At 38.5% G+C, this 27666-nt stretch overlaps 1 protein-coding gene across 1 annotated transcript; it reads right to left on the reverse strand.

Annotated features, from left to right (window-relative positions):
• Positions 1-1229: 1229 nt before the first annotated feature.
• tbx21 (T-box transcription factor 21) lies at positions 1230-27666 on the reverse strand. Its single transcript, XM_044102678.1, has 6 exons — positions 26810-27666; positions 11592-11746; positions 7946-8067; positions 7571-7729; positions 6053-6114; positions 1230-5719 (listed from the first exon to the last, which is right to left on the reverse strand). Exons 1-6 carry the CDS (start codon positions 27355-27357, stop codon positions 4921-4923), a joined length of 1845 nt encoding a protein of 614 aa, XP_043958613.1. The 5' UTR covers positions 27358-27666; the 3' UTR covers positions 1230-4920.

A 27666-nucleotide genomic window follows, 5' to 3' on the forward strand; every position in this document is an offset into this window, starting at 1 on the left:
AATTTATTTTTTATTGTAGTGTATAGAATAAAATGAATTTTACACTAAAATTGGAAAATGTTTTGTTTAATAAAACTTTCAAGTCAGAACAATAATGTTTTTTTTTTTGAATGAATGAATGGCATGGTAAGCCCCTCATTCTGTGTAACCTCAACTAATTATGATATAATTAATTATCAGAATTTAATTATTTTCTTCCCCCTGTCATATCATAACAAATAAAACAAAAGGTAACCTAAACTCAATTTAAACTTTAAACCTGGGCTTTGAGCCCCGTAGCAGTTCTCATAGTATGCGTTGGAAAAATGGGCCTTACCAGATGAGAAATGCAAAATCACAGACACACACACACACACCCGCACACACACACGCACACACACATCCATATGTCCGTTATCATAACCACCCGTGTCTCACACTCAAGTTTACCACATAAGGTTTCCTACTGATTAAAAGACAAGATTACATTCATTTTTACACATTCATCAGTTTTCAAAGTTATGACTGATCATTAGGTAACTGGACTGCACTGTGGATTTAAACAGAAGATAATAAGTCTGGGAGATATTTGATATGTGTTGACAGACATCCAAGCAAACAGTTCTGATGACAATAATGTCTAGATAACATATCTTAATAATTTCCAAGACATCGTCTGCGAGACGAGAGGCTGACTAGACCAAATCAAAAATCACAGTGTGGGCATTGTGGGAGTAATAAAGTTTGATGTCTAATAATGTCTGCTTTGCAGTGTTCATGTGCATTATTTCTATTCACTTAAATCAGCAAGTAAAAAAGCAGCCAGAGTTTGAGAGGTGGAAGCTTTAATTTCATTTAAAAAACAACAACAAATATACACATATGCCATATTCAATAAATAAGTTTCCTTTTTCATCCTTGACAAATCTCCATTGTTCATTTGCTTACTGCAATTTATAAGCATCTCATGAATAAAAGAACAATTACTGCTTCCTAAACGGCACAAACCTTTCACACGCAGAAATGAACATTTGTGGCTTGAGCTGTGTGGTCTCCTTTATTCACTCTCTGCTTCATTTTTTTTAAAAACTGTACAGCAAAATCTCCAGAAATACAGTCCTATTTTCATCTAGAGGGAAACGTGCCATAGGAAATAAACACTGGGATTATGAAGGAGTCAAGTCACTGGTTAAAGTTTATCATAATACCTGGGATGTTCAGCAGGGGCCTTTCCTGAGGTACCTGACAGCATTTTCATGCAGTTGTTTGATGTGAGATTTTGCCGCTGTGTAGGTGAGAGGTCATTTGTATACCATGGAGACCACAGAAAATAAAAAAAGCAACTGATGTATTTGCAGGCCAGTATTTCTGCGACACGTTCTCTCTTTGTTTCTGCATATGCACCCTCACCCTAAATTAATTTCATCTTCATTTAAATGCCCTTACAACATTGGAAAACTTTCATCAATGTACCCCGAGAATAATTATTTGACAAATATGAATATATTAAATAACAAACATTTTCTTTTAGAAATATAACACAAGAAATATAATGAGATTTTCTGTCTAATGTGTTTTCAGCACCTTGTTGCTACTTAATGAATCATTACATCTGTCACCATCCAGATCCATTACATACACATTTCATAACCTGTTTATTTAATTTCTGGCATTAAATAAACAACAAAAAGCTGCTGATTAGCTTAAGCTAATGCCATGTCACCAGTGAATTATAGCTGTTAGCAACTATAAATAGCTACATGGTGTCATTTAGTAATAATAGGCTAAATAGGATAGTTTCAGCACCCAGATGTATGCATTACTATAAAATGTTAAAGTTTGAATCTTATGAAACCAGTAAAATGTATTTGTAGCAACTTGTTATGGTTATTTAGTCTATATGGGACATAACCTGTGGCTGCACAGTGGGCGGTTGGCAGCAGCGGTGCCTTGCAGGGAAAAGGTCCTGAGTTCAAATCTTGGCCTTGGGTCTTTCTGTATTGAGTTTGCCTGTTCTCCGTGTGCATTTGTGGGTTCTCCCTGGGTACTCCAGCATCCTCCCACAGTTCAAAAACATAACTTAGGATAGTCGGCCTCCCTAAATTGTTCCGAGGTATGAATATGTGTGTGTAAGGTTGTTTGTTGTGCGTGTGTCTCTGTGCTGATAACCTACCCGGGGGTGTGCAGGACCCCCGTAAATAGGAACCAGTCCTCCCTGCAGCTCTGCAAGGATGAGCGGCTATAAACAATGAAAAGAAATGGATAGGTGGAAGCAACAGCCTTTTTTTTTTCATGGAAACTGTTTTAGAAATGCTTTTAAATATTTCACTTTCTTTTCTCTGCAGATTTACAGTCTATAGACTCATACAATTTACAAAAAAGTCAAAATGTAAACATGCTTTTTAAAAATGAGCATTTCTACTCAGCTTTAACTGCATATGGCAGTTGTTGAATTTCTGTTTGTTACAGTAGTAACGGTTCCATCAGTAAACACCATCTCAATGCATTTAATTAAGTGTGCAAATACACTTACACTTACGAGTGTAAGTGTAGTTACTTACACTGACATGTGTAAGTAATTTGAGCTTGGAGAGTCAACATTGCAAAATCCCTGATAGGTAACACTAGGCGCTCGCTTGTCGCCTCCGGTGTTGTCTGAGGCATTTAGCACACCTGGTGCGGAGTGAGAAGCAGACCTCTGATCAGCTCCGACTGTAGCCTCACTCTTTATTTCTGTCACCAGGCGAGGAGCCGGGCCTCTGTCAACCAGCGTCACCACATGATGGGTCCTGAGACCAGGGGGGAAATTCAGAGTGTCGGTCTGGTCACTTTGTGCTTCCTGTTTATTGTGGTCTGAGGCTGACAGCGCCTCGTCAGTTTATCTACAGGTGCATGTGGGCGTCCTCACGGCCTACTATCAACTGATCCACAGAATGACTGCCACTCCATTTTATCTGTGTTTTAAAAACTTGTATGCTTCTCTTGACGATGCTATTTGGCAGTTATTGATGCTCATATTAATTGTGGGTTTATTTGTTTATTGACGGGAGTGATTTACTATTGACTAATTATTGCAAGGTCAGAATCTTTGCACTCTACACCCACATGCCTGTGAACAGCTAGTCTTGTTTGAAGCTTTTTCCATAAAGTACAGTATATGTAAATCAATCGTTACCCTACAGCTTCTACTAAAAGTTAAGTGGAAAAAAAGGGTGAATGATTGGAGTTTATAGCAGATATTCCAAACTTAAAGAGCAGTGATCTCTCCATCATCTGAAAATGGAAAGAGTATCGCACAACTACAAACTTACCAAGACAACGTTGTCTACCTAAATTGACAGACTAGGCAATGAGACAATTAATCAGAAAACCATGAAGGAGGCCCATGGTTACTCTGAGGGAGCTGCAGAGACACGTAACTCATATGGGAATATCCAATGACGTTACAGTCAACAAATCTGGGCTTTATGTGTTAAGAAATCAATTGTTAAAAAAATAGAGGCAAGAGAGGAGGTGAAGCATTAGGTGTTCAGTGAAATCCTGCTTTTCCACCTTCATACAAAACGGTGAGGCAGAAAACCAAAATCCTGATCACACCATCCCTACCATGAAAAAAAGGTGGCAACTTACAGTAGAGATACTTTTTTTCAGACACACTAAAACTGGTAAGAGTTGTTGGGAACGTGGATTAAACTAGATAAAAAGACTGAAAACCTGGAGGAAAACCCGATAGAGACTGCGAAGACTTGAGCCTGGAGCTCTGGATCATCTTCCTGCATGAGATGAACTCTAGAACAAAACAAAACATTTTTTAAGAATGGCAAGGTATTAAATGTAATTAACAATTGATTGAAAATTTAAAGTTAAGTTGTTTTTGCACAGAAGAATGGTCAAAAATTTCAGATTGCACACTTTGAGCACAGAGCCATAACCCCAGAGGGATTCTACAAAGTATTGGTTCGGTGGGGTTGAATTCAAATGAATGTCACATTTTTTAGATTGTCTGTGAAAAAAAAAGGATCAAAAAGTTGTTGAGCTTCATAAGTATTCACTAATTTGGATTAGTCTATCTCAGAACGCCATTAAAAACAGGTTTGAGGTAATAATGAGACAAAATTCGGAAAACTTCTAGGTGTTTGAACACATGAATGGACCTGAATCTGCCTTTGTTTCCAACTTTGTGTGTATGATTAAACATTATGCATGAAAGATCACTGTCAGATGCTGCGCAACCTCCACATAATGTGTCTATTTTGTTGTGCTTTTGCCGTCACTGCCACACTATTAACACTAAGCTCTCCTAAAACCTGCTCTGACACCTTTACACTGACTGCCTGCACTTCTCCTCTACAGCCACAAGTGGGAGCTGCATCGTTTATTATGAGCCAAAGGTTAGAGAGGACATGAGTTTTTCTGTGTTTTTTTTTTCTTTTCTTTTTTGCTAACCAGTTTCGGCATAGAATCACTGGGAGAAATGAACGTGAGCACATTGTGAAGAAATGTGTAAACGGTTGAGGATGCGAAGGAAGACACAGACGAGACATGGCACCGCAGCCGGAGTGGGTTTGATGCAGAAAGAACAGACAATTCCTGCAGGCATCTGTCAGCAAGCAGATATGCAGATGTTTGGGCTTTTTTCCCCTCTTAAATCTCCAGATGTTTCAAAGACTTCAGTCACACCTCTGTATGTCTGTTTGGTGTTTATGTGACTGTAGGCCAGAGTCCCAGTCACATCCACTTTTGTTCACTTTGTCACTGTCCTTAAGAGTTCCTCCTGGTATCATTTGACTCTTGTGAGATGAAACTTTACGATGTGGATGTTTTTCACTTATATTTTGTGGTTCTGTTTGTTTCAATCCATCATAAAAACCTGGCAGACCGGACAGACTCAGGGCGCTGTGAGAGGGCCTTAGGATACGTTTGAGACGAAACGGGAGGTCCTCAGTGGGTGTAATAGCCGTAGTAGTCTGGATCGCTGTTGCTGTCTTTTTCACAGACCTCCCCAGCACGTGGAGGCGGGGAGTTTTCAGTGCTGGACGTGTAGGGCGAGACTCTCCTCTTCTTGTTTCCCTCGAACATGCCCGAGTCGGCTGAGTCTGCTGATTTGACGGAGGGTGGCTCGAGCCAGGGGTCCTCAGCTGCCACTCCGGTGGGGTCTTTTGGCTTTTCATGCAGCACGGGCGGCTGCAGGGACTCCAGGAGCGAGGGTGGGTGCAGCCTGGGGTTCCCGGGGGGCGTGGAAGATGACGAGGAGGAAGAGGAGGACGAAATGGGTCTGAACCAGCTCAGACTGGGGGCGGGTTTGCTGGGATACTGTGGGGTGTGCCTGCTAGCGCTCCATCCTGCTGACCCGGCCGCTGATACCGATACGCTGCTCGACGCAAAAGGATGCTCAGGGTAATAGCTGAGGGCATGGTGAGCAGACGTCTGCAGGGGGAACGGCTTGTAGAAGCCATTTCCAGAAAAGTCCCCCTCATAGGAGGATGTGAAGTCAAGCCGGTTCGGTGGTATGTTCTGCTGTGGGGGCAGGTACCAGCGACTGTGGGGTCCAGGGCTAGAGGATGGGTCTTTGTGCTGCTGGCCCATGCCGATGTGATCACGGCCATAGAAGCGGCTCTGCGACAGGGGGCTAATATATTGTTCAGAAAGGTAGCTCTGTGGGTAGCAGGTCCCCGGTAACAACTGCTGGCCCTCTGTAGGGGAAGGGGTGAGGCGATCAGAGTCGGGAGGAGCGTAGAGCCTAGGCAGGAGGGAGGAGGAGGGGAGGAGAAAAGAGTGTGAGAAGAAGAGGAAAAAGAAGAAGGTGTTATTTCCTGCCCAAACCTCAAACAACTATCAAACATCTCACAGCCCCTCACGCCCTTTCACTGCAGCATGCTCAGCAGCAGCGCAGTAATTGCACCTATTCTAATATTAAAAAGGCGACATGAGCACTCAGGGCATTTCGGCGACAGCACTGATCCACTTGAATTATTTAGGCCGAGTTCACACAATGTTCTCAAACCAGGGCAAAAAGGAGAGGATTTGCTGCTGCTTTCTCTTTACAAACACAAGTATTTTCCAAATTACTTACGTGTCGTAATTGTCGCGGAAACCTTTTGCGAAGGGGTTATGGTCTATTTTCAGCTGAGTGATCTGTGTAGGGAACAGGAGGAGGGCAGCGAGAGAATGTAGGCACAGGAAAAAGAGAAGGAGTAAGCAACTACCATGAAGAAACAAGAGAGCAGTTAGAGAGGTCACTGAGTAATAATTAACAAGGTCAACATGCTGGAAAGAGTTGATATTTAGAACCACAAAGTGGGCGATCACACCTACAGAATCGATGCCAGTATGTCTTTACTACACATTGAAAAAGTTTTAGATAATGCAATTGTTAGTGACACATTGAGTAGTCGGTGACTCTCAGTTGAACTGGTGTTGCACCGATTGCAAAGTTATATGTACAGTGCAGTGAAAAAGGTATTTGTCCCATTGCAGACTTTCTTCTGTCATGAAGCAAATTCATGCAAAGATAACCAGAACAGACACATAATACAATCCCTAAAGGATGATTTCATTTATCAAGGGAAAGAAGCGATCTAAAACCTAACTAGTAGATTTAATAAATTGCCATTATCCACAAATGGAAAATACCTGGAACAATGGCAGAACATTGTCAGGAGTTACTCAAATTACTGTAGGGGTATTCCTCTATGAAGTCATAAAAGAAACCCAAACAACATTTAAAGCTGACCTCCCAAAGACAAAGACTCTTTGGAAAATATTCTACAAATTAACCAGACAAAAGATTAATTAAGTTGTGCTTCCTGTTACATCTGGTGAAGAACTAACAAAGTACAATTTACCGACAGCAAAACACGGTGGTGAAAACATGATGGTCTGGGATTACTTTGCTGTTTTTCTATAATTGAACCATGTACTCTTCTCTTGAGCAGAAAATCAGAATGGGGAATGTCAGTCCATCAGTATGTGATGTTCAGTAGTAGTCCAACTGAGTTATGCAGCAGGAGTGATGAAAACGCACACTAAGGAGTCCACTTTGGAAAAGCTAATGGATTTAATGGACTCTGAATGGCTAATGGACTTAAATTATGACCTTAATTAGGCCATTAATGCGCTCTAATGTGGTACAATTCTGCAAGAAGATGGGGCCAAAATTCGTCCACTGCAACATTAAATACTCTTTACCAGGTATCACAAATGCTTAATGGCAGTTGTCACAAAAGATGGCACAAATGGTTATTAAGTTTAGGACTCACTAACTTTTCACATTGGGCCATGTTGATTTGGATGCTTCTTCCCCATTAGGCATGAAATCATTAAAAAAATTATTTTTGTGTTTACCCAGGTTACCCTTGTCTGCTATTAAAATTTGTTTTGTTATTTGAAACATGCAAGAGAGGAAAAAAAAAAAAGCAAAAATAGAAAAACTCTGAACGGGTGCAAATAGTTTTTCCATTCCACTGTATGAATGCACGCATGCAAAAATCAAATCCAGTCAGTGCTTTAAAAGAACTATAACAGCTCAGTAATAATACAATGTAACTTCTTACATTGTATTATTAACAATATGTGCAAAAAAAAATCTTACGTCTGCGTTCTGATAGGCTGTGACAGCGATGAACTGCGTCTCTGGGAAGACAAACGTCTGAGCTTTAGAGGACAGGAAGGGGTCCTCTGAGCCGTCCTCCTTCACCTCCACTATGTGAAGACGTGGCTGGTACTTGTGGAGCGACTGGAGCACAATCATCTGAGGGCAAAACACAATCAAATTCACAAAATTACCTTATTAGAACAAGAAAAATCAAACGATGCTAGAGCACTTTCACACCATGATTTTGGGATTTTTTTTTTAACATGTCAGGACCGAGATACTAGAACAAAAAGCTAAATTTAGCAAATGTAACAAATATTGACACAACTGATTTTCAAGGGGTCATGTAAAAGAGGAAGTAGGCAGGGATACCTGTGCCACGTTGTTGGTGCTGCCCTTGTTGTTGGTGAGCTTAAGCTTGCTGAATGACACTTCTTGTCTCATCCAATGAGCCCCTGAGTTAGGAGAGTCTGGGTGCATGTACATCCGATTCCCTGGAGTCACAAAAGGAAGTCGTCAGCCACAGGAACAAGGTTTTTAGTTGTGCATTGACAGTGATTTACCAAAGTATGTTTACCACTTGACCTTTTGCATTTTCTTATCTTGATTGACCTCATTTTATTTGATTGGGATTTCATGTGGTAGAAAAGATAGCAGGGAAGCTTGATGAAAACCAGTCAAGTTTCTCTGCTAAGAAAAAGCATCATAACAGAATGACTTTGCCTCTACCGTTGACTTTAGATTCATCCAACCAAAAAACATTTTTCATGTTTTGATGTGGCCCCTACATGTCTCGAGACAAACTTTGAATTTAACTTCTTGCGGTTTTTGTTGAACAATGGATTTAATTTTGAAATTTTTCCATAAAGGCCAAATCTGAAGACTAATCTGACATTTATCAAGAGATTCTCCAATTTCAGATTAGGACCTCTGGGTTCCTCTGATTAATGTTGAGCTCATCTGACCTGTCAGTTTAGGTGGACGTCTTGGTAGGCCCTACTTATTGCTGGTCTGTGAAATAAAATCCCAATAAAATACACTGAGGATTGTGGTTGTAACGAGAGAAAATATAAAAAAAATTGAACTATTAGGAATATTTTTGCAAGGCACTCGAATAGATTAATAGATAAATTAATTAATCAATAGAACACATAACCCATCCATCCATTTTGTACTGTTTAAAAAGTGCAGAACATTTGATTTCTGTTTGCAAAAAAATTAAAAAAGCAAAATTATTTTGTCTTTTTTGTCATCGTCAATTCAAGACATTTCCACTGTAAGCGCTACATCCTGTAATCAGGCATGCTCTGCTTTCTAATTCCTTTGATACTTCACTGCTCTCATATAAACTGTACCACCATGAATTTTCACAGCATCACCACAATGACCTTCTAACCTGATTTAACCTGAATTTGTTCATACCACATGAAGTGCACTATTAAATCTAATTGAGAAAAGCTGTGTCACCACAGTTTCCACAACTTTAGCACAACATCATTCACCTTTTCCACAACAACTGGCAAATGTGTGACAACACCTTAGAGTCTCTCTCATTTAGATGAATGTGGTTTGTTTATCATCAATCACAGGTTCAACTTGTTTTTATGTGTATGTGTTTTATTCAAGTGAGAACAGGAAGAACAGCTGAATTGAAGAAGAGATCAAGGAGAATAAGATGTAGGGAAAAAAAAATTCTTTACAAAAAAACCCTTTTCAATATGAAATTGAGTGGGCCCCAAATTAGTCTTAGAGGATCTAAACACATGGACCAATAGTTTTGTTCATATCCTAAGTTTAACATTTAATATACGTAAAACCATTTTTTTTTGGAAAGTTTAAAGAAGTAAATACATGGTTGGTAGGAATTAATGCAAAGTCAACAACACAAGCGATTATCGCTACTTGCTGGTCCAGGAGGAGTGAATGCAATCAATGCAATCTATTGGGTTTCCTCAAAAACTTTGTAAGGTACTTTGAAAAATGAACTGAGCTTTCCGTGCTGTTTAATAAGTAGGATAAATCCTAAATGTAGGAGTGATTGAACTGAAATGAATCTTTTTGTGAAGTGCCTCGAGATGACATTTGTTGTGGATTGGCACCATGTACATGAATACATTGAATAAACTGAATTGAATTAAAATGTCAGAGATACATTTAAATCTGAAGGCAGTTCATGCTCTCTTTGTGGGGAAAGATTTTTCATCTGCTTTCAAAACCTTCAAAAGGCGCCAAAGTGGTGGAGGGAGGTGGTCTATCAGACGAAAGTGGATTTTTTTCCCTCTTACGTACAAAATACAGCGTGAAGAGAGAAAGTGACACTTTGTTTCACCCTGAACACGCCGTTTGCATGGTGACACACGACAGTAGCAGCTTTTCTCTGTGGTTTATGAATGACCAGAGGAACCTCAGCGAGGGGCTTGTCTTTGTAGACTTCTCACTGAACTGTAGAGAGATGTGACTAGTTGAGTTACGTCCTCAGCATTTCATCGGGTTCTGCACAGGTCTGGCAAAAGAACGATTCATTTGTTTCAAGCGTATGGGAGTTCAAATGCTTCCAAAGCATGCATCATGTTGATGTCTTAGAACGGTTCAGTCAAACTGAGTAAAAATTCAGCTTCTATCCAAAACTGGTTGGATAGAAGCTGCTTTGAATGAATCTTTGGATACATTGGATTCATTCATTGTGTTTGTAGCATAATAAAGTGTCAAAAGTGAACAGGTGGGAATGCTTTATCTTAACTCATTTTCACACCAAATCTGATTAGGTTCTTATGAAGAATAGCCTTAACACAGCATGATGCTGCCTCCAACATGTGTCGCTGTGATCATAGTGCTTTCAGGATGATGTGCAAAAATGGGCTGTGATTACGTTTTACAGGCATCATGTAATTTTTATACAGTATATCATTTTTGGGTAATTCTATTGTTTAAAAAGATGTCCAGATTTTAAGATATAGTGACATCTATAGGCTCAAGAGGAAAACTTTGTGACTTCATTGCGCAAACATTGATAATTAGATCTGTAAAAAACCATAAAAGTAAAGTTACCATCCATTGAAATAGTACATCTGGCCTTTCTTTGCTGCTTCTAAAGAGTTAAAAGTCCTGACAGTGAACCGTAGCTTCAGCAACGATTTAAGTCGGTTTCATCAAACCAAACAGAACATGCAGAGAAGCAGCAGACGTAAAGCAACACCAGAGCGTCCACAAGAAAGTGCCTACCAGTGCATCATGATGCACATTCTGGTTGCCTCTATTGCCTGTGGATGTGCTGCTACACAAACCACTTCCTCGAGATCCTTCATGTTGCACGCATTGAGATGAAAACTTCTTAGCTCCCCAGAGACTGAAAAGAGGTTTTGTACTCCACCTGATGTTATCTAATCTACAACTGAAAATCTGGGTTCACAAAGATTACTCCATCAGTTGTGGCTGAACTGGGGGTAAGTGCATTATTGGCAGGCACTGGTGCAGGTTTTTTTTAAATTTTGTTTTGTAGGAAGTTGTTTGTGAAGCAGTAAGAACATTATGACGTCTTCTGAGATTTGTGACATTACTTGAAATGAATAATTTTGAAAAGGTAAGAAAAAGAAAAAGAACCACTTTCAGGACTTTATTACTACTGGGAGCATAAATATGTTGCTTTCAACACTTCAATACCAAAGTGAAAGCAGCTGATTATGTAAGAAAAACAGTTTCAGCATAAAATATGATCTGGAGAAAATTTGTGCTGCACTAACATAAGTGTGACCTTAATGCCATTCCTGGCAAAAGTGGTAAACAAATTAACTTGACTGAGAAAACAATCTAAAAGAGTTTAGTTTATTTACAAAGTTCAGCCTGAATCTCCTAAATAAGCATAAATTACAATAATGTCTGCTAGTTAGAAATTTAGAAAAACTTTTACTTTTTGTTTTTATTTGTGTAATTTTTACCTTGCATTTTTACCCCTTTTTGACATTTGAAAACGTAAATTTCATCTAGTGGATTTCTTTTGTGCTATTGGTTTTATACACACCTGGCATGTTTCCCTCTGCTTTCCCACACTGGACCCATTTGCCTCCCTGGTACCTCCAGTGGTGCTGATCGGCCAGAACCACGTCTACGTAGACGTTATAGTGGGCGGACGGATCCAGCACGCTGATGTTGAAGCTCAGGAAAGGAAACATCCTCCTGGATAAACATAAGTGAATGTTTGTCTGATATTTATTGAATGCATACAACTTGGAGAATAAAGAAGAAACATATAAACAGTAGACTGCAGAAACATAAAATCTTACCAAGTATTTTTAGTCGAGTTTCTAGTGCCAATATCTTAATAAACTTAAAATAAGCCAAAACTAACTTACAGGTAACTTTTAACAAAATATAGAAGCTTGTTTTAAGCAAATAATTTCTTAATATTGATGAAAAAGTACTATTTAACTTATAACAACACATTCTTCACGTTAGAAGAATTGTTTTCTTTGAATACAATACTTGAATACTTTTTCAACAATGTGAAGGAATTATTTACTGAAAACAAACCTCTACATCTTTCTAAAACGTTTCTTTTAAGTTACTTCATCTTATTTTAAGTGTAAATAAGATATTTGCACTAGAAACTCGACAAAAAATAAGATTTTGTGTTTTTGCTGCGTACATCTGTGAGACAACGGCCTAACTCTTCCTTATTAGCTAAGTTCATTCCTGCTTTTTCCTTATTGGATTGGTAACAAACCCCTTGTGTGCTACCTAAAAATCCATGATTGAAGTGGCTGATTGATCCTGGTCAAATGTACAATAAACTCAGAGAACTTTTGTCCAACAAAGAAGCTGAGAACCTGTTAAACCTTTGGAGTTCTGGGTGTAAAAAAAATGCCTGTTTTGCGTTGATCGCCTTGTTAACTTGTTCACTTTGTAGATTTGTTACAATTTATTTCGGTTTCTTGTAAAAGTGTGTATCTAAGCCTTTTTTCCAGAACATGCTGTCTACATTATTTCTCTGAATTCACTGAATTCACTCTGAATTCAGGGTTCAGAACCTCCAGACACTCAAATCAAGACCAAGAGAGACCGCAGTCGTTTTTTTTAAGGGTGATGACTGTCCTGTCATCTGAGTCCTGACTTGTCTCTAAACCAAAGAGAAGTTTGAAAAAGGATCTGCTCAATGGTGATACTTCTGGTCCTGTGAGCAACTCACAATAAAGCTCGTTTTGGACCCAAAAGGTATTTTATCCTCTTGTTCTGAGTAAATAGTGAACTCTTACATTAATTTCCCTTTAACGTGAGTTTGCTACAGTAATTCTGGGCAGAAAGTGGGACCCATTTGATTGTAGTTGTGAAGTGAAGCAGTGGTTTCAGTAATAATCATCTGAGACTGAGCTACACCTATGAAGAGTAAGGAGGGGACATTATTTTATACGTTTATTGCTTTTATTGTCACAAGAGTCTGAATGCATTGGGAAGACGATGAGGGTTGTTAACTCTCAAAATTTAAAGTATTGTTTGGATCGCTACTTTTTCTATGTTTCGACCATTGTTCCCATGAGAGTTGCAGTATTAAAATGTTTTCCATAGTACGCCCTTACTTACAGAAACAAAGACAATTCTAAAGCTTGACATTAGCATAATTATGTTCTTAAATTGTCGTTAAAACAATTTTATTCAACAGATAGAAGGATTTTTGCCTGTTTTCACTCAATTTAAAGAGATAGTTGAAGTCTCAGCAATATTTTCCATCATCAAGTGTTTTCAGATTATGACATACGTTTTCTTAAAACACTTATATTTAAATAAACATAGTTGTGTGACATATACTGTCTTATAACTAGTCAGTGTGAATAGAAAAAAAATCCCAACATATTAGAACAGAGGGGACATTTACATGAGAATCTGAAATAGTCTCAATTCATTATGAGGGATTTAAAAAAACAAACAAACAAAAAAACAAGTCAGTATACCAAATAGTCGCTTTGTTTCCTTAGAATTAGAGTGTAAGTGAAGAACAGGTGGGGAGGTGGGGGTTTAGAGAAGGCTGAGACTCTGGGTGAATATTTAATGCTGCTGTTAATAAAAGATGCCCCAGAAGATGCTCTTGATTGCCGGGGCTTTACATGTTGAACTCATTTTGACCACCAATGGTTTCAGTGAGACGAGGTAACTGGGAGGTCAGGGCGTCCCCAGGTTCACTGCCAGGGAAAGCGGTGGAAAAAGCTGAGTTACTCCAAATCAAAATGACACACAGCTGCGGCTACAAACACTCTGGCGCAGTCGGGGCCCGCTGATACTCGGCACCCAAAATGCAGGTCGGAGACATGACAGAGAAGCTATAAAATTAGCTTTCTGGTGAAACTGACATCTAGTGCAAAGGCGAGAATATATATAACTACATGACTTAATCTGTTTTAATTCACAAATTTATCACCTGGCTGTTACAGTTTTTCACTCCCAGACACACGTTGTCTTCCACGAGAGCAACACACAACTTTTTAGAAATCTAAATGCAGCAGCTATGACGTTTATTGAGATGAACTGAACTCTGAAAGAGCAATGCTTTGTTTTGAAACTTAATTAATGATTACAAACCACATTCCAGGTAATGGAGTTTTTAAAATGGGATAATTTAGATACAAAAAATAAATTGTACTAAGAAGATTTCACCAAAGATATTTTCTTTAATAATGTCTATTTTTGTTATAGTCGTATTTAAATTCATCTACTTTTACAGGAAATTTTCCAGGTTTAATTTAATTTATCAGTTTGATAACCATCGGGGCTTTCTTTTTTTAATCAATATCTGCTAATAACACTATGCAAGAGTTTCCATTTATAACACTTTAGTAATAATGCAATGGAAACAGACCTTATATGTCATGACTAACAGATTACGAAGGTTTTCATAGAAAGAAAATACTACTTTTGGATAAATGTTACCTGAAATGTTTTATGAACAAAATTTGTACATTTTTAAAGGTTTCAAAAAGACCCAAACTAGTTATTTACAGACTAAGATTATGCCAACACACAATGTTGAACAAAAGAAGTTTATTATGAATTAAATATTCTCTAGTGAATCAACATTATATAAAAAAGTATGGTAACATAAAGCTGCAATATTGAGTGAATTAAGACTCTTAAAATGAAACAAAGCTACGGTTAAACGAATGAAATGCTAATATAGACAAGTTATAAGAAAACTACTATCATAATGAAAATGCAGCTTCATTATAAATACAGTCTCCAGTGGATACACAATATGTTAATAAAAACATGATCATATACAATACAAATGCTAAAGGGATAAAAGTGCTTCTGTTGTTATGAGTAGCAAACAAATATGCACACCAACGTACAACTTGATCGGATTTTACAATAGTGTTAATATATGACTGATAGGTGAAATAGGCAAATGTTTCTCAAAGAAAGCAATGCTAGCTCATTCAATGTTACGTTTGGCTAAAGCTAAGCTAATGTGTAATCCATTCAAGACAACAATGATTAAAATGATACTGTGATGGAGAAGCAAATTCCTGGTTATGTAAAATACAGGTGACTACTCGTGATATATGTAATGTGTTAGCATAACAATGTCTAATGCAATATGCATCGGATTGGAGTGGCTATGTGCGTAAACCAGGGCCTAATATTTGACCTTTAACCTGCCTGTTTTATAACGATTGAACACCTTTCAAGGTTTTGAAAAATTTGCTATGAGTAAGAGGTAATTCCCTTTACTTTTGATTCTTTCTGATGCGGGAGGAGGGGAATTAACTATTTCAGATCACATGTTGCTCATTATGCAGTGAGTTTGCAGCAACTCATGGCATTAAGTTCAGCTCTTATGAATCTCCTTTCGTTTCCGAGGTTTGCATTTGTACATGTACATAAACTAATGTGTGAATTAGTAGATATGTACAAGTGATTGCATGGCTTAGTCATTGTTGTAGGACGAAAAATGTAGATACAAACATACACAATCCGTCTTTCAGGAACACCGTTTTATTTCTTGTCTAAGATACTTTGTTGTGGGTGGAACAAATTCTGTAGATAAGATCGATTGTGAATGGGCTTGCTGCTTTACAGTAAAAAGGTGCAGTCTTATGATAAAAGTAAGACTTAACACCATTAATCTACAGAAACGGTTTCTTTGAAACAAGATAGAGATTTACTGCATTTAAATTATGCTGTGAAAAAAGCAGAGAGCCACTAAAGTGAAAGTTTATTCACAAATATGACGCGTCTATCCTTAATAACAAGATTTTCAGTGTTGCAAATTTCATCACAGAGCAAATGAGTTTACATTAGTTGTAATATTATGACAGTCACCAGTTGGCCTGAATGTAGATTTTTAAATGCAGTATTCAATTGGGTGTCATGTTTATGGCCTCCAAATGAATAATTTTCCAGAGTGGGGCAACCTTTCCATTTAGATCTCTCTGCCTCTCATTTATTTCTATTCATACATTTTCCTGGCTACAATTAAATTCATAAAATATTAGGGCACTCTGTAAGATCCCATGTGTTTTTCTAACAAAACTGGACATATAAATATTTAATATGAATTTCAACAATATTGAGCAATTAAGCTAACACATATACATAACAAGAACTGAAGAAACACATTTATTCACACTTAAAGAGGCTGAAATCACTGACAGGCGTATTACATCTGTGCACATGACAGAACCCCACAATTTGATTAAGGTTTGCCCTTATTAGGCCTCAAACATTTAATCTGGTGTGCAACTTTAGAGTAAACACTAAAGTAGGACTACGTCTCCAGAAAGAGGACTGTGTCACTTTCTGAGTCTGGGAGACAATTTAAAGTGGTCTCAGAAGAACTTAAATTCAGCTTTCCCACAGCATGAAAAATAGTTTGCATATTCGAAACAACAACTGCCAACAACCAAGTGAATTCACCCTGAGAGTAGACTGCAAGATGCTGAAAGAAGCTCCCAAAAAATATAAAACTTCATCACATGGCCTACACCTCGCTCTTGTTACTGTTATGCAAAAGTTTCTTCATGTAATCAAAAAGCAATTTCACAAGTTCAGGTTTAACATGAGGCGTGCTGAGAAAAACCTTATGCTCTCTAAGAAAAACATAAAAAGGCAAGACTGAAATTAGCCACAAAAGATGCAGATAAACACCAGCACTTCTACAATTATGTTCTGTGGACAGATGAGTCTGACTAAATACGCCATTCAATACTTTTAATACCATAAAGCAAGAAAGTGCCACAAAAACCGTCACAAATCTCTGAATGCTTGAGGAGAATGTGAGACCATTAGAAAAAATTATTAGGTTGGAGCAGAACCGGTCACTGCAACATGACAATAATCCAAAACATGCCAGAAAATTCAGCAGCGACTGTTTGAACACTAAGAAATGTAGTTCTGGGTTGAGTCAACAGATTTTGGTTTCATTGATCGGCTGTGATGTAACTTGAAACTGGCTGCGCAAGCAGGAAGCCTCTCAGCTAAAGTGAGGATTGGGCCAAATGTTCCTCAGGTACGTAAAAACAAGGAGATGATAGCAAACAGTGGGCCACTGAAGATATTTCAGCCAAGTGGACGTAACACTAGCTGTTAGCTGCTAACTATTTCCTCAACTGGAATTCAGATTTTCTTTGATCTCTTTTGCATAATGAATAAAACAATTGACAGTTTCTTTTTCTTTAAAAATAAAACTTCTACAGGGCTTTTAAGTTACATTGAGCAATCACAGTTGCCTCTGATGGTTTTCTAGAGAATTTTAACTGAAGCCATTTTATTTTTACCATTTTCTTGCAAAAACCTGCATTTTCTAAAATTCAAGCGGATGCAAGCAGATGCTTGAATTTTGCTGGTGTAAATCCAGATGCAAACACTGGCGTTCCATAAGACAGGAAGATGACACAGTAGATTTTGATTTGTATTCAATGCTTTCCAATGCAGATCAGAAGGCAAAACAGTAGCAGTTTTTTTTTTATGTGTGCACGAGATCTGGTGAAGAAGCTCTGTTGATTAATATTTCCAACTGGTGCAGACTTGCATCTGAGCAACCACAGCTGACGGAAAACAAACTTGCTGTGGCCACAACTAGCAGAGCTGTGCTGTGTCACCGTACAGCGCAACCTTCCTACATGACTGAGTGGAAATGAAATTATTACCAAATGGAAACGCAAATTCTGTCTTGAAAAATAATTCATCTTCTGACCACTAGAGGGCCAGAAACAACGGTAACAAATTCAATATTTTTATTTTTTTAAGTATGATTTCCAAGAGGCTATTGTTGCTTTTTAAATGTATGATAGTGCTGTCAAAAGATTTATCTAATTTTAAAAGAACAAAGATGGAAATCACCATGAAGAGTCAAGCTAACAGATGCAGGTCCAGTTTAAGTTCACATTTCATCATTTTTAACAACAGGAAATTAAAATGTTTTAAGTAGAGTCAGTGGATATTATTTCACTACTTTTGTGCCTCCCTCTTTTTAAATAAAACAGCCGCTTACTTGACGTTGAGGCGTGTGACACTACATCCAGAGTACAACTTTATACATAATATTGGCTATCCAAAAATAAGATGACATTTTAGAAATGTTTTTGGAAAAAACAGAGAGAAACCTTGCTGTACCTAAAAATAAAATCAAGTCAGTGTAGCACATTAAAACATATTAATATTAATTGTAGCAATTAGACTCTTTCAATGTGCTTCTAACCGAGTGATGATGAACATCTATATTTGTTCAACAGAGTGCAACAATTCAAAGAGTCTCAAACACAAGCACATCAAACTACATACTTACAAGATCTCCTTTCCTCTCTTTCTGAGTACTTTTTAAGTAAAACATTTTTACTGACATGCCTTATTAAGTTTGCATTAGTATACTACTCAGTCAGATAAAATAAAGCAATACCTCTTAGGCATTCCCAATTTAGCTTTTGATTTAACGCACAGGAAATTTCTTAATTTCTGAATTGATCATGTTCTGAGTAGTTATTAGCAGAGTAGGAGTCTGTAAGATTCACTCTTTATTTTTTCTTATTCTTCAAACCGAGATCACTGCAGTAAGGATACTAATCGCAAACAGATAGCTCCTTGAATAATTTTTAATGTTTGCAGTCAAACATTTTTAATAAATATTTGTATGAATTTATGTGTCTTTAAACTATTATCTCTTTATGGTTGTCACAATTAAAAACAACAACATTTGGCCTCTTACAGTCGTCTCCGCTTTGCTTTGTTGTCACTGCTAAAGTTAAATATCAAAGATAACCTGAGAAAATACAAAATGTAGTTTTCATATAATGACCTCATTATATAAGCAGCCAACGGTATACTACCAGACTTGACAAAACGTAAATAGAACTCGTTTGATGACATGAAGCAGGCTAAAAAAATCTCTAAAAAGCAAAACAACACGCACAAATTCAAGACCTGCAAACGAACCGACAATGAATGCTGTTGGTGTTACCTCTCATCTGTTTTTGAATTTCATTCAGCCCACTTTAGTCTGTCAAATACATCCTGTTATGTGATTCTGCAGAACCAGGCCTTGATGTTGATGGTGAAACTGAACTCATTTATCCAAATAATATGTTTGATCAGTTAATGCATGATTTAACACTGATGATGATTCCCCTTTTCACATAATTCCAGGTTGGTCTTGATTTAAAATATGAATTACTTTGATAATCAGAAACATCCAAAATGACTATGAAGTCAAAAACAAAAGAAATCGGTAAGGGAGCGAGAACGTCTTCACTGAACAGCTCATCTGCTTGGTGCCGTTTACTGGTAAAAGAAAACCGTTCCCTGACTGGTCCCAGTTGGGTTTTTCCAACAACACAGCGAGTCCAGTTTAACGATCAATCATAGTTCTATGAAACCCAATCATGCCAGCAGCTCTTTAGTGGCGTGCAACAGGTGAAAGAGCTCTTCTTCCACTGCAGCGTTTAATACAACTGAAAACAGAAACCCGTATGAATGGCTCAACCCACCTACAGAGTGTGAAAGTAATCTAGAAAGTGTATGAACAATTATCGTTCTTGCTACATTGAAATTGTCAATTTACTTATAGTGAGCCTTTTATAGGAAATCAGAACTGGAGATAGGGGGAAACCATAGAAAACACAACACAGAGGGGTATTTGCATACGCGGGCGGGCTTGGGTTTTATGTACAGAACAGAGAAGCTGAAAAACAGTGAAGACATCTGAGCAGCAGCAGCAGCAGCTATTTTCAGAGTTGTGGTAGAAAAAAGAAGTACAGTCGTGAGACTCCTCTCTGATGACAATTTCATTAGTTTGATGGTACGTGAATTGACTTTTATGTAGCCAGCGTACGCTTACATGTAGCTCCACTTGCCTTAGCGGCAGTGGTCCTCAGACCTGCAACTGTGCAGTTCATAAACACAAAACAAATACCATCAAATGTCTCGTATTTCTGCAAAAGGACTCATAACTGTAGATTGCATCCAGACATCATACCATGGAGACAGAAGAGTGTGCTGAACCTGACAGTAATACAGATACACTGACATTTAAAACAAAACAAAACAAACAAAAAAACCCCCACAATAAACTGTGGATGCTGGAGAAAGAGGAAGGGGAGGAGAGCTGACAGAAAGTATGGGAAACTACAGGGGGAAGGTGAGCTTAGAGAAAGAGAGAGAGAAGGAAAAGGGCGGAGTAGAGGGGGTGAGGGAGGGAGTGACGGGGGACGACTATATCCTGGGGATGAGAGAGAGGAGCTTGAGAGGACAAGAGGCACCGGCTATTCACAGGGGAGAGGACTTTTCCACATGAGTGCAGGCGCTGATGCATCCGGACAGGAGCTCAGGTCTGGTTTTTGTCACAGTGCGTGCGCTTGATCATCTGTGACGAAAACATGCCAGTCTACAGCTGCTGCCGGACACAATCACTCCCTTAACATGTAGGCAACCCCTGTTTCTGTATTGACTGATTTTGGATGAGAGGTGAAGCAAGTCCAGTTGCCTTCATTTAACACCTGGATAAACTGTGACCAGAAACCACCAAGGATGAGTCCCTACAGCAATGAAGTGCGAAAACACCGAGTCGTGTCCTGAGATTATAATTTTAATTTGTCCTTGATACCTTTCAGTCCCCGGGGTCTTGAGAACTTCCTGCAGATTTCCAATGCAAAACCCTCAGATGGGTCACAATTAAAGGTCTAAAGCCATTAAACTGCTTGGGGTGAACACAAGCTGACTGATGGCATTGGTGTCTTTGAGAGCAAACATTGCCTAATGAACGGGCAAAAATATCTGCCACAGGAAGTGAGGGAGCAGTGGTGCTGAAACAAGGTAAGGGATGTTCATTTTAGTGACCCAGGATTGACTTTTCATTGCCTTGGAGAGGGAGGTTTGAGTTCTTGGGGTTGAATCTATAGTTTGTGCAATGCCTTGCAAAAGTATTAATATCTCTTGAAAATGTTCATATTCTGTATCCATGATAAACACACACACACACACGCACACACACACACCCACACACACATATATGTTTTTTTAAAATATAGATTATCTATAGATTTTTTTTTTTTAATTAAAAGTGATTGTTGTAGTTTATTAAAGACCAAATTCCAAATGTGCAACAAGGAGCTCTGATTCTTCTTAAATTATACTATTATAATAATGAAATACATATATTTAGGTTATATTACAAAACAACAACAAAAAAATAAAACAAACAAACAAGTGACTATATTACTATTGAAGACTAAATTTCAATTCTACAAACAAGAGGTGCTTGTTGGGTTCAAAGTTGGATATTTGTTTTCCAAATTAGTATCTCAAATATTGCATTGGGAAAGAGATCAGATTTCAAATCATTGTCAAGGAGCTCTAGATTCACTCAAAACTGACTATTTTCACTAAAATGTAAATAAACATTGTTGCTTCTGGAGACCAAATTCCATATTTGCAACAAGAAATAGTTATTTGAAACAAAATTTGATATTTTTTACTAAAAGTCAAGTTTAAAGTGTGCTACACAGAGTCAAAATAAGAATAAAAATGACTTTTGATTCTTTTCAAAAGTTGATTGATTGATTTATTTTAATTTAATTTAATTTTATTTTTTTCCAAAAATGGAGCTAACATTGTGCATAATAAGAGGCAAACATTTGCACACGGTGGCCAAAACAGCAGCTGTTAAACTGAATTTTAAAAACAACGCCTCCATGTTTCTTGGCTTGCCTGAATGTGTTGGTCTCTCTGCTCCGGCTGCTGCCTCCACCACCCGGCCCGGGCGAAGCAGAAGATAGAGAGTGGATGGTTGTTTCACAGCACTTGATGAATTATTAGACATAACTGCAGCGCTGTGGCTTCAGTTATGCACACAGAAAACCCGTACCTGTCAAAGACATGCCGTCTCTCCCATTTCATTTTAAATTGCTTCCAGATAGCATTATTTTTAGAACTCTTCTGCATTTTTATTGACCTTACTGATACCAGATAGAGAACCTCCCTCTGTGACCAACAGCAACAGTGAGGCTTGTATTAATAGGCCTCTTGAACGCCCATCTATTGGAGGAGGATTTTTGGTTTTTTGCACGAAAGGAGGAAGTACTCAGCTCCTCTATGTGAAAATATTGGCACTAGATGTTTCTGCGAAAAGGCTGCAAAGGCACACATAGACAGCTGAACAGGAAATGACTGGTCATACTGTCAAAACCTTGAAATAGTCTCGCTTCTGCTTTTTAGACAACGAGCGAGAAAATGAATAAACATGGCTTCCAGACATTCTTCTTAAATGTTGCTTTAGATAAAACGTACCTCCTTATTCGTTCATCTGATGATATTTTAGCACAAATGTAGGAAAACACCTGCAGCGTTGCACACCTACTCTGATTTACTCTAAAATGTTGATAAAATAAAACTAATTCTAACACAATTCCTTAGCTCAAAAGTGATTCTTTTTTTAAATTTATTTATTTTTTATCAAATATAACATTTCACCTTATGAGAATGGGATCATTTTAGGTCAGATCTTGCTGATTAATATGTTTTTGCCTTAGCGGCTCCCTTCAGTACTGACTTGTACCTTCTATTCTTGGGAGCAAACAAAATTAAAGGATTGTTTCCTTTTGCAAAGTGACCAGACGTCGAACTGAAGTGTGCCACTGTTTGGACTCAGGGGACCAAAAAGAGCAGATGAGCATGATTCCTCCTGTAGCAAATTTCTGCCTTATTTCCCTAAAACATGTTTGTAAAGTGAGATCTTAGTCAGTTCACTCTCCTCCAACACACACTGCATTAGTAATTAGAGAAATGTCAATTTAAAAAATGTGACTTATCATTTAATGCTTAAAAAATACATTGTTTGTAAATCATAACTGAGTTCCTAAAATTTCATTCTAGTGCACTTATTGTAGCTAAAATATACTCAGCACCGTTTTCACTTGATGCAGCAGATAAGTGAGGTAAGTGCAAACTTTTTTAACAGCCACAGGTCTCAGAATCAGTTTAGCAAAAATATTACATTGGGCTCCGAAATACTCATTTCAGGGCCTTCTTTCAACAGCACAAACATGTTTTAGAAGTTTGAAGAGTGAAAAAAAATATATATATATAATTTTCTACAAAAATTCCCCTACAATGCAGAGAAACACACTGCAGGGAAAACTTTTCTTTTTTGACTCATGTCTGAATTAAAAAAGAAAAAAAAAAAACACCCACAGGTGTGGGATCATAAAACTGGCCAAAGCAATGATCGATGGAGAGGAAATTTCACTTTCTTGTTTCAGTTTTAGTCGCCCGCCTCTACTAAAACCAAGCCAGAATAAAATCCTACGTTTTGGAGCCAAAATGAATACATTTGAAACACTGATGGATGATGAACGACGGCGCCTTGACAGCACCCTGCACGCCTGAACTTTGCCACAAACACGGCACCTGAAATGGCAACGGCTCGTGCGGGGATCTGAATTTGGCTCGTGAGAAGAGCGGCTGAACTTTCCCTCGCTTTGCCACGGGGTCACGAAAACGCATCTATATTTCAAAGGCCAGGTGTGGTACATGAGTAAAAACTTCTGAGAGATCTTTGCACCCTGCATATATCAGGTGAAGAAAGCAAGGGGAAAAAAAAGAAAGAGAGAGAGGGAGAATCTCGTCTTTTACTTCCTGAACTTCAAAGGTACCTCGGCTCCTCAGTGTGGCCATCTGAAGCCTCGCTGGCGTTTGACCCTTCCCTTCACATTTCTCTCACCCTTCCTCCTGCAGATGTTTTGATTAACATTGCAGACCCTCAGACTGCTCTCTGAAATCACAGTAAAATTACTTTGGAGGCCTGAACCCAGGATTAAAATTTGACGAGGATTTTGCCTCTGATATTGAAAAAGAAAGAAAAAAAGAAAGAAAAAAGATTCTGTTTAAGTGCTGCTCTGCTCAACTTCTCTAAAATCTTTTTTTGTTTCTTAAGAAAATGTTGTTCTTTATAGAGGGAGATAAAAGGCCAAAGCACAGTCATCGTCAGGAATTGAAATTTCCGTATTGTGAGGTCTGTGGTTTTTTGCACACATGAAAATTGGCTTTTTCTCACGTGCAGCTTGAAAAGGCCACTACTGATAATGATTATTGTAAATCCAACATTTTTTTAATCAAAAAAATAAATAAATAGCTGCTCCAAAATAAAAATGCACTTTAATTACATGACCTGGTGAACTAAAATCTTCTGACCACAGTGAGTGTTTCTGGAGAGGAAGCTGTCAAGGGGAGTTAGTGTCAAATGACAAACACACACACACTCACACACCGACACAAACCCCCACACACCAACACACACCTAGGTAAAAATAACAAGAAATAACAGGAAAGAAAAGCCACATCTTCACCTGAATCTTTGCATGCACTCACAAAATATGCGTTGATGCAATAAAAGGAATCACCAAAATTATAACAAAATTGCCGAGCCCTATTTCTATACCCCAACCCCCACCCACGTCCCTGGCACATGTTTCAGGTAGAGTTTTAAATATCGCACTGAAGCATGGGGCTCTCCGTCCAGAAGCTGATGCATCATCAACTCACACTGGTTCTTAACATGTAAACACACACAAACAGTTATCGATCCTGCAGCTTTTTTAATGTCTGTTAGGGAAGAGGAGAAACAGAGCATCAAACCGAACCAAATGAAAAAGAATTGGACTTTTTAAATATCTTATAAGTTCTCATAATGTGTTGACAGTTTGCTAAGAAAAAGATTGAGTGACTTTATGTGTACAAAAATCCTCAAACATACTTTGAGGTAGTCTCATTGCAAATATAAAATATGTGAAAAATATGATAAACTAAGAAGTAAGTAGGTGGCGATCTGAATGCACCAGACTCAGCAGTTTTTGAATTTTATTTCTCGTGGAAATGTTTTTTAAGCAAAGACATGCGATGCTATATAAGTGATGTTTAAAATATTTAATATTATATACTATATTTGCTGTTTTCATGCTGATTAACAATAAAAAATTTTAAAAATGCCAAAATCCTACATCTCTCATTGCCGCTCATGCTAACCCTACATCTCTAAGTGGTCGGCTGTCCCAATCGCTCCTTTGGAGTCAGGGAATAGTCGAGGGAAATATCTTTACAAACTTAGCAGAAACTGAGATTTTTATTCAGGAGCACACATGGGAATCAAGGGTTTTCTGCCAATATGCTTGAAAATCTAAAAAAAACTATACTTTCTCCCAACATATTTTGAATGACATCACAACTGCTCCAATGTCTAGCTTGAGTGGGATCGATCTATTGCATTTGAATTTTAAAAAGAAAAAAACTGATCGATTTCTCTGATTAAAACATTTTTTTCTTATCAGCACAACTGTTAATTATTTTTTAATGCTTGCAAGTTCTAGTACCACTGTAGAACTTTTTTGTTGCTTTATTGACAACAAACATAGCAATAGACAATTTTTTTCCTTCTCTAACAAGCAGAAAGAATACAGAGTGTTGACGTCTACTGTGCATGCATAAATCAGTTTATTGTTGTATTACTTTTGAGCGTATCTGCAAGTGCATCTTCCATGCTTTAAAAATTTGCTTTCAAAGATTCCTTAATCTGACATCCCGCTGATCAGAAACAACTGGGACGTCATAACCCCTGGGTATAGGTGATTTCAGCCAGTGTATTGATTTCTTTGTTCAGATATTGCACTCAAACATTTAAAAGAAGCTTTTGTTGACTTCAAAGAGGAGCCTGAACTGTGCTCCACTTCTTCAGCTCTTTTTTTTGCACTCAACCAGAAAGCAAAGACACAAGCAAAGAAGGTCAAAGGGGACTATGCAAGAAGAGCTGCAACACAATCATTTTTTTTTGCTTCTGTCTAAAGAAAAGAAGTTTCGTTTGTCCTTTGCATGAAATTTATTTTAAAAAATCAAGAAAGGCTTCAGCAGAATATCACTGCGCTATTTATGGTGACATGGATTTGCTTTTTCTAATATTTTGGTGCACAGATCTGAGCCATGAGAAACCTTTGGCCTGAAACCTTCTGTCAAACACAAGTGTCGCGTATTAGAGAATTAATCCCCATCGACGTGGTTGCATCTTAATGCTCGGTGACCTGCAGAGAAGCCCGCCAGCGTCTCTCTCTTTCACTCTCTGTGTTTTTCTTTCTCCTTTGCCCTGCAACTGAAACATTTCTTCTTTTTTTTCTTCAGTGTTTATCACAACTTTGGCATCAAAACTGGCATCAACATTTTAACTCACCGCAGTAGCGCCGGTTTCATTATTATTAGGCTTTCCTTCTGTCTCGACTGAGCAGCAGTGTTTAATTTTTTTTTTTTTTTTTTTTTTTTTACAGATGGCTTAACTTCTGAAGAAGAGGTAACACGAGCTCTTAGAAAACTAATTTAAACAATTTTAGAAAGATTGTGTCTCTCGCACAAAAGCATTTTTCACCCTTAAAAATAAAACCTCGAAAATGTTCAGTGGCAAAGAAAAAGTATCTGACTTGCACTGATGCTCCTTGAGTAACTAAACTGTGAAAGTTGGTTTATGTCTGGCCTGAATTTGGCACATATCAAAACTGGAAATCTTTGTTAATTATAAGCGATCAATCTCAAAAAGCCACATTTAAAAAAAAGGAAAAAAAGTTTGCAACAGTTCTATCACCTGACCAGTGATGGTTTTACCGCCTGCACGGCTCTGAACAGATAAAACCTCCAACATGAAGTCGTAAAGTGCAAAAGGTGTAATTTCCTCTACAGATTTCTGTGCATAAACGTCCATAAGTGAGCAATGACTGTGAGACCTACCTTCCCTGCTTGGTGATTATCATCTCGGTCTGGAACTTGTGAAACTTGGCCCACAGCGGGTAGTTATTTAGCAAAACCTGGGTCTTCCCGCACACCTGCAGCCCAGGTAAAGGGTAGAGAGACCGCTGGTAGCCGTGCTGGAAGCCCGCCGGGTAGTTCTCCGCAGAGGGGGAGTACATCGGGTCTTTACCTCCAGTGGGGAACCCCTCTCCCGCCGCGGGGACGTATCCCTGCCCGGCGCCGCTCCTCTGCGGAGAGCGCACGCCGCCGTAGGGGCAGCCGCTAAAGCTCTGCGCGTAAAACCTGCCGGGCTGCGCCCCGTAACTCCCCACTGTCTGCTCCGTGTGGTAGGACAGGGTCAGAGGGTCCTGGCCGCCCTGGACCGAGTCCGGATAGTAGAAGCGGGCGTCCTGGATGCCCATCTTAAACTCGGGTAGATCCTTGCCGCTGCGGTGGAGGTGGCTGCTGATGTCGACGCTCTTTCCGAGAGTTTGCGCTTCAGTCCCATTCAACATGCTGAGGTAGAGGCTGCCACCTATGCCGCCCATTTGCAGCGTCGCTCCCGGAGTGTGTCAAAAGTCATAAGCTTAACTCAGACTGCCAGTAAAAAAGGAAGAGAGAGAAAAAAGAAGAAAAACAACAACAAAAGCAGCAGAGTCTGGACTGTTTTATCCTCACCTATGAGAGAAAGCGCTCTGACATGCGGCACATTTAAACTTGTCCGCCGCTCAGAGGTGAACACATCTCTCACACGCTCCGTTCACACCAAACTTTAGCTTTCTTTTTTTTTTTCTTACTACTATAGGAGTGGGTGAATGTCTTTTATTTGACTCCAACAGTGACTCAAACACATGCTC

This window comes from Gambusia affinis, linkage group LG20 (assembly GCF_019740435.1).
Source record: "Gambusia affinis linkage group LG20, SWU_Gaff_1.0, whole genome shotgun sequence".
Taxonomy (NCBI): Eukaryota; Metazoa; Chordata; class Actinopteri; order Cyprinodontiformes; family Poeciliidae; genus Gambusia; species Gambusia affinis.